We start from the raw sequence: 7,820 nt of genomic DNA, 5'->3' as shown, positions 1-7,820 counted from the left end.
TCAGAAATATGTTTTTGTTTCTTTTTTAACTCATTAACTTATTTAGATTACATATTTCCGATAACTTTAGACTACATTATTCCCGAATACTTACATCATTTTATTTTCTATTGACAGAACAGCGTCTGTTGGGTCAGCTAGTTTGTGAGAAAAAAATTGCCGCTTCTCGGAATATAATGAGCATTATTAAATAGCAACAATACTATTAAAATATCGTTTCCAAGGTTCTTGGGAATTTTGAGAACGAATCTGGGGTCATGTTTAAATCCGCCTCGGACAATTACGATTTCAACAATATGAATACATTTTTTTTTATGTGAATAGGGGATACAAATACTAATTGATACGCCCTGCCCATTACAATGCAGTGCCGTGCCTCTCAGGATTCTTGAAAAGTCCAAAAATTCTGAGCGGCACTACAATTACGCTCGTCACCTTGAGACATAAGATGTTAAGTCTCATTTTCCCAGTAATTTCACAAGCTACGACGCCCTTCAGACCGAAATACAGTAATGTTTACACATTACTGTTTCATAACAGAAAAAGGCGCCGTTGTGGCACCCATTATCTAGCCGGTATCCTGTGCAAAGGAGCCTCCCACTGGTAATTCAAAGCGGGATCGTACAAAATGAATTTCCACGATGATGCTGAGAGCAAAAGCCAGATATGATAATTATGTCAATTTATAACCGCGACCATGTTTAATGTAAGAAATATGCGATTTCTGATAACTAAATGTTTTATTATTACCGAGATAGCCGCTTACAGCCACTTGCATTAATTACTAAAGGAGAACAGTCATGATTTATTCTTTAAATAGTGTCGGCTAAGGCATGACGTATATACTTACATGTATATATGAACCTTGTGTAGATAAAGTGCTGTTTTTATAATGAAAATTGTGATGGACGAAGAGAGTGGACCGAAAGATAATAGAAAAATGTCTTGGCTACCGTTCTTAAGACAAGTATGTTAATTTTACATTTAATTATTAAACAACTGTCAGTACAAAGGAAATATCCGTTCATTACCTAGATGCATGACCCAGTCATCGACCCACGTTGACGCCACAAACAATGCTATTTAATGCCAGAATCTACGCAGGCTGTTACGCGAACTGAACCCATTAAAATATATCACGAACTTTCTCTACTTTTCATAATAACTGACATCATCATCAGCCGGAAGACGTCCACTACTGGAGAAAGGCCTCCCCCAAAGATCTCTATTACGCTCGGTCCTGCGCTGCCCTCATCCAACGTATTCCGGCGATCTTGACCAGATTGATGGTGCATCTTGTGGGGGGCCTACCAACACTGCGTGTTCCGATACGTGGTCGCCATTCGACGACTTTACTGCCCCATCAGCCCTCTGTCCGTCGAACTATGTACCCTGCCCACTGCCACTTCAGTTTCCCAATCATTTGGGCTGTGTCGGTGACTTTGGTTCTCCTATCCTAACGAACCTAATTATTAAGGCAATGTTGCTTAATTATTTACTTTTAAAAATACCTCATTTACGTAACTTTAAATGTAGTTAACTAGTTAGTTGAGTCTGCATATTGAATATTTTATATTGGTATATCCGTGTTTAATCCTTATTAATTTCTTATTATCACCTAATGAAGATAATATTAATAAAATTCTATTCTAATCAAAGACGTCTGTGTATTAATTATGCTTATAATTTATAATATATTATAACAATTAATATATATTTTAATTTATAATATTTATAAAACTGAATGAACCACATCAATGTAGTTGTGGCGTTCAGGTAGATGCTCTTGAGCGTCACTCCTAACTAAAATCGGCAGACCGTATCAGTCGTCACGCCAGCATTAATGATATCATCCGCAGGGCATTTGCCGCTCTTAATATACCAGCTGTTTTAGAGACAAATGGTATTACCCGCCGCGATGGCAAGCGTCCTGGTGGAATGATCCTGGTGGCTTGGGCACGGGGAAGGGCGCTGGTGTGTGACGCGACCTGCGTCGACACTGGCTCCTTCTCTTGTCAAAGTTACGTCAGTTGGTGTTGGGGCTGCTGCTTCGACTGCCAAAGACAGCAAACGTCGCAAATATGTCGGTCTCAGTGAGTCTTACATCTCTGTGCCGTTTGGTGGCGAGACACAAGGCCCGTGGGGCCCAGAGGCGCGGCGAATGTACAAAATACTATCTTTGCACTTCAATAAGGCTACTGGGAACCCAAGCGCTATCTCGGTCAACGGATCAGCCTAGCTATCCAACGCGGAAATGCTGCCAGTATTATTGGAACCCTTCCACGTAATGATAGTTTTAGAATTAAATCCATCATGACGTGGAAGCGTATGTTATCATAGTATTAGTTATAACAATTGTTTTATGTGCATAAATCATATTATATCTATAATATTGATAGTGTATTATTTATAGGCATACATTTGTTCCGGGGAAACAATATTACATTTTTGTTTTGGACTTTATTTTGGAGCGCCGACTGTATTCATTCCACAAATACGAAAGGAGGCTAATAAAACTGAGGCTATTAGCTTGGAAATGGAATCATGGTTATGTATGTTATTCATTTGCATTTGTTCGTATACAATACCAGTGGGAGGCTCCTGTGCATTGGATGCCGGCTAGATCATGGGTACCACAACGTTGCCTATTTCTGCCGTGAAGCAGTAATGTGTGGCAAATGAGACTTAACATCTTATGTCTCAAGGTGACGAGCGCTATTGTAGTGCCGCTCAGAATTTTTGGGTTTCTCAAGAATCCTGAGCGGCACTGCCTTGTAATCCTGATAATAATGTCCTGCACGTCCCATCACTTACTGTAATAAAAAAAAATTGTGTCTTCTACCGCATACATCACATGGAGAGTTTTGATTGACTTCCTGATTCCCGATCGAATTCCACCATAGCAGCACACGCCAGAAACTAAAAATATCGAAGCTTCGAGGTTGTTATCGACTACCCGCTGGTGTCCCGCAAAAATTCGTTATATCCCTTATGCTTCATATTGATGATATGCTGTATATCAGGGCCATTCATTACTCTGTAGACTTGTGTCTGGAATCGATACTGTAACATGCAAAATCTCAGAATGGGGCCGGCTTCATTTTGTCCAGTTTAACCGTCTGAAGACATAGGTTTGTGCCTTCAAAACTATAAGTCTCCCTAAACTATAAGTTTGTCGTACCTCCTCCTACTACAACTCTATTATACAACGTCCTATATCAATCATCAATCGTATTTGTCGCCAATAAGTTTTAGTCCGGACAGGCCAACCTCCAGCCTTCCCCCGAAGAGTACGACAGGGACAAATGCAGCTCAGACCGATGTTACCTACAAAATTTTGACTAAATAGAAGTTTCGTATTCCCCTGTTTTCCTCTACAATATTGAAGCTACCAAAATAATTTGTGATGCAATATTTTCAGGAAAAACGAGTCTGTGTCGTTAGGTTTTCCTTTTTTCTTAAAAACCTTTTAAAATTGTTACGATTTCGTCATTAAAATGTCATTTTTTACGATGTTTGAAGAGTCATATTTTCTTTTATCGTTAGTTGATTGAAAAAAACAACAAACCGACATAGCTTTAGAATATCTTGATTTTATGACAAAAAATTTCCTCTTTAGAACCATTATCAGGGAGAAAAAAGGGAAATACGTTTGTATGGAATTACACCGCTGGCGTACCATCTTAATATACTTACTTACTTAAAATAATCAGCAACACAATTTATTTAATTCCACATCAAACTGCTTTCGTCGTGATGCCATTGACTCCCTGTGTAAGGGAGCTAATTTTTAGAAGATACTATAATTTTTGTTACACCACTTTAAATAATCTGTATGTCTCTAAATCTTTTGTACATGCCATTTATTGATATTTTTGCTATGTGTCTTCTAGTTTTAAGTCTCCTTGTTGATATATTTACATTTGTGCATTTGTTGGTTTGTCAGATAAAATTAAATAAGAAATAATGTAAGATAAAATTTCTTATCCTTGTTTTCGTATATAATGTGCTTCGATACAATTCTTCCGATTGCGATGAATATTTGCAATTATTTAGGCATATTATGAGTAGGTTACCAGTGACAGGATCTTTTGCACAGGATGCCAGCTAGATTATGGATACCACAACGGCGCCTACTTCTGCTGTGAAGCAGAAATGTGTAAGCATTACTGTGTTTCGGTCTGAAGGGCGCCGTATAGAGTGAAATTACTGGGAAAATGAGACTTAACATCTTATGTCTCAAGGTGATGAGCGCAGTTGTAGGGCCGCTCAGAATTTTTGGGGTTTTTCAAGAATCCTGAGCGGCACTGCATTGTAATGGGCAGGGCGTATCAATTACCATCAGCTGAGCGTCTGGCTCGTCTCGTCCCTTATTTTCATAAATAAAAACCGTAAACTGGCTTTTACCCGGAACTTCGTCCGCGTTGAATAGTTACTTTATGCATTTTTTTTAAGAATACTTTTCAAATAATACACATATAAACTGCTCTTTCTGCCGGCAGCGCTCTTCTATGATACAGCGGATATCCCTTGTCATTGTGGGCAGTCTCCTTAATAGTATATCCCTATGAACATTAATCTCCTGTTTCATCCCCGTGTAGGTCAAAGTTTCAAAAATGCTCAAATATTTATAAATTATTTCTTATCAAGTGCCTAAACACAAACTTTCATGGTTTTATATTCGATAATGACAAATTTCAATCCCTCCATTTATTTTTTGCAATAAAAGGTAGTTCCTCTATCAAGCTCTAGTCTATCTCTGTCCTTAATTTTAACAAAATCGGTTCGGTGGTTTAGGCGTGAAAGCGTTACAAACAAACTCACATTCACATGTATAATATTAGTAGGCATTACATAATTATAATAGTGAGCAATTTATCACAATATTCGTAACACAATGTAAAAAGACTCTGAGATAACGAAGCATTTGCACGAGTTATTTGAACAGATGACTATGAATTATTATTAATTTAATTTCTTAATGAAAGATAAGAGTTTATTAAACTCTCGCGATTACTCTTAGAGTTTACTGACCATTTTTTTTTATTTCAGCTTCTACAATAACATCTTACTCATGTATACCTTGGACAATTATATTACCAATAATGGCTTACTTCTATGGCAGACGAGCTCCATCGATTCTTTTATGGACTTTGGTATTGATTAGTACAATGGTGCTGTTATTTAGCACGACGATTATGGAAATCGTCATCAGTCAAATAATAATTGGTGTTCTTCCAGGATCAACTTTGACAGTGTCAATTATGATATTTACTGAATATACATCGCCTAAATACAGGGGAGTGTTCCTTACAGTGAAGGCTGCAACATTCTTTTGGGGCGTTTGGGTTGCAAATGTTATCGGAGCATACTATCATTGGAAGAATATTGTTACTGTGATGACAGTTTGCTGTGTGTTGAGCTCTTCAATTATCTTGTGGCCAGAATCCCCAATGTGGCTCGCTAGTAAAGGACGATTCGACGAATGTGCTAAAATCCACAGGTGGCTCAACGGACAAGATACTAATTCTGAAAAGGAATTATCATGTCTTATCAAATTACAGAAGACAAAACTATCAAAAAATAGTCAAAATAAAGGCATTAGGGAAGTACTTTTGAAATATATTGGAGTCATAAAGCTAAAGACAATCTATAAGCCTATTATTTTCACAGTTTTATCAAGTCTCCTATATATTTGTTCAGGCAAATTGGCCTGTTCTGTATACGCTATAACAATTATAAGGAAAATCACGATTACCGAAGAAGCGGCATATAACGATATGTTAATATTAGATGGATTTACTATTTTGGGGATGTACGTTGGATGTGTTCTTTCAAAGTATTGTAAAAGAAGAAAAATACTTATTTACACCAGCCTAACTGAGGTTCTCTTCCTATTTATTTTGTCACTGTACATGTATCTCATTAAGAGCTCAATTATTACTGAGAATCAATACTTTACTATAGTATTGCTAACTATATTTTCAACCGCAGTTAGTTGTGGTCCAATTATATTAGGTCCATGTATTTGTGGTGAATTAGCACCAATTAAATACCGAAGCATTTATTTCTCACTTAGCGCTATTGTCATGTCAACATTAATCGCAACTACTATAAAAATTACTCCCGTTGTATTTGAAAATTTTGAAATGCACATATTCTTTTTATTGAGTGGGTTGTCAACTTCTGTTGTTATTGTATTAGTGTATAAATATTTGCCAGAAACAAAAGATAAGACTGTTCAAGAAATACAAAGACTGCTTCTAGAAGGTGGAATAGAAATCAAAGAAGAAATAGCTGAAGACGAAATGTCAGTAAGGATCAATGGCGGCGACAGCCAAAAAAATAATATAGCAATGGATTTAGGATTTTTAGAGCAGAAAAATACTTTAAGTGAATAAAAGATCGTGTTTCGATCTGAGTGTGATAATTATTCTGACAAATTTACTAAAATGTCGAAACCCAAGGATGATTTAAATAGCTTTCATGGAAGATGCTATTTACGAATTTAATTCAGTTTTTCATTTATTATAATTTAATTATAAGTAGCATCTAGTAATTGGTATCTACGGAATAACTACCACCAACGACTATCGTTACTAAAAAAAAGAGTAAAATAAAAGACCTTTTTAAGGTTAGAAAACAATGAAAAATAAATAGTAATGCCTACTTTTAGAATTTAGAAGTAATTGCTGACATTGATATTGTTACCATTTGCATCATATTGTAAACAACGCACTAAGTGTCGTTATTTTTATGTTTATTAAAAAAAAATAGTCGGTATTTTATTTTGTAGGCTTTTTCAGTTTAATTTTTAATGAGCATTGTGTAATTGATTTGAAATAGATTGTGTAACTGTAGTTGATCATTGTTATTCAAATGGGTACGTAAAAAATATAAAGTTTTTTTTTTTATAATTTTATGCACCTACATTAGTTTCACTTTCTTTTTTGAAATGTAGGCTTTTTCAGTTTAATTTTTAATAAGCATTGTGTAATAGATTGTGTAACTGTAGTTGATCATTGTTATTCAAATAGGTAAGTAAAAAATATGAAGTTTTTATTTTTTATAACTTTTTGCACCTACATTAGATCCACATTAGATTCTTTTTTGAAATGTAGGCTTTTTCAGTTTAATTTTTAATAAGCATTGTGTAATAGATTGTGTAAGTGTAATTGATCATTGTTATTCAAATAGGTACGTAAAAAATATGAAGTTTTTATTTTTTATAATTTTATGCACCTACATTAGATTCACTTTCTGCAGTTATTTTCAGTTTAAATTTTAATAAACATTGTGCAATTGGTTTGAAATTGATTGTGTAAGTTCAATAAGGTATGTAAAAAAATATTAAATTAATTTTTTATACCTTCATTAGATTCACTTTCTTTTTTGTAATGAAACCAAATCAAATCAAAATCACTTTATTTGTGTAGGTGACGGAAATGACACTAATAATCAAAAAAAATACTATGAATTTTAATGTCATAAAAACCAACCATATATAAAAAGTATAATTGATTCAACTATTAACATCCACAGACATTTTGTTACAAGTTTATACATACTATTAGCGAAAAGACTTGAATAAATTCATTAATCATCAGTTCATTGACCCTGTAACTGACTAGAGACCAATGGTTGATAAACCCTGACCCTCGAACTGATGTATAGTTTATTATTATTTTAAAAAGATAATATATAATAATGAAAAAAAAATGTGAAATTATGTGGTAAAGATATTGGTCTGCATTTTCGTCGGTCATTGGTACCCGACCTGAGATAGTGAACTATTTCATTCGATAAGCAAAATTCACCAA

At 34.9% G+C, this 7,820-nt stretch overlaps 1 protein-coding gene across 4 annotated transcripts; it reads left to right on the top strand.

The window, feature by feature from the left end:
• The first annotated feature begins 809 nt into the window (after positions 1-809).
• On the top strand, positions 810-7,611 carry LOC126967050 (facilitated trehalose transporter Tret1-like). 4 transcript variants are annotated; one of them, XM_050811379.1, is made up of 5 exons: positions 810-967; positions 2,414-2,552; positions 5,053-5,156; positions 5,242-7,037; positions 7,198-7,611. In XM_050811379.1, exons 2-4 carry the CDS (start codon positions 2,545-2,547, stop codon positions 6,399-6,401), a joined length of 1,272 nt encoding a protein of 423 aa, XP_050667336.1. In that variant the 5' UTR covers positions 810-967; positions 2,414-2,544; the 3' UTR covers positions 6,402-7,037; positions 7,198-7,611. The 4 variants fall into 4 exon arrangements, with proteins under 4 accessions (XP_050667336.1, XP_050667333.1, XP_050667335.1 ...); XM_050811376.1 differs by having other exon boundaries at positions 5,053-7,037; XM_050811378.1 differs by having other exon boundaries at positions 5,053-6,883; positions 7,198-7,234.
• The last annotated feature ends 209 nt before the right edge of the window (positions 7,612-7,820 follow it).

Source organism: Leptidea sinapis, chromosome 12 (assembly GCF_905404315.1).
Source record: "Leptidea sinapis chromosome 12, ilLepSina1.1, whole genome shotgun sequence".
Taxonomy (NCBI): domain Eukaryota; kingdom Metazoa; phylum Arthropoda; class Insecta; order Lepidoptera; family Pieridae; genus Leptidea; species Leptidea sinapis.
This window is presented reverse-complemented; position numbering and strand designations above follow the sequence as displayed.

Excerpts from the sequence above, each read along its gene's own strand:
- LOC126967050 (XM_050811376.1), top strand. The coding sequence starts at position 893 with ATGAAAATTGTGATGGACGAAGAGAGTGGACCGAAAGATAATAGAAAA. Across the intron at positions 968-2,413 it reads GGCTACCGTTCTTAAGACAA|GCATACATTTGTTCCGGGGA; the intron begins GTATGTTAATTT and ends TATTATTTATAG. Across the intron at positions 2,553-5,052 it reads GGAAATGGAATCATGGTTAT|CTTCTACAATAACATCTTAC; the intron begins GTATGTTATTCA and ends TTTTTATTTCAG.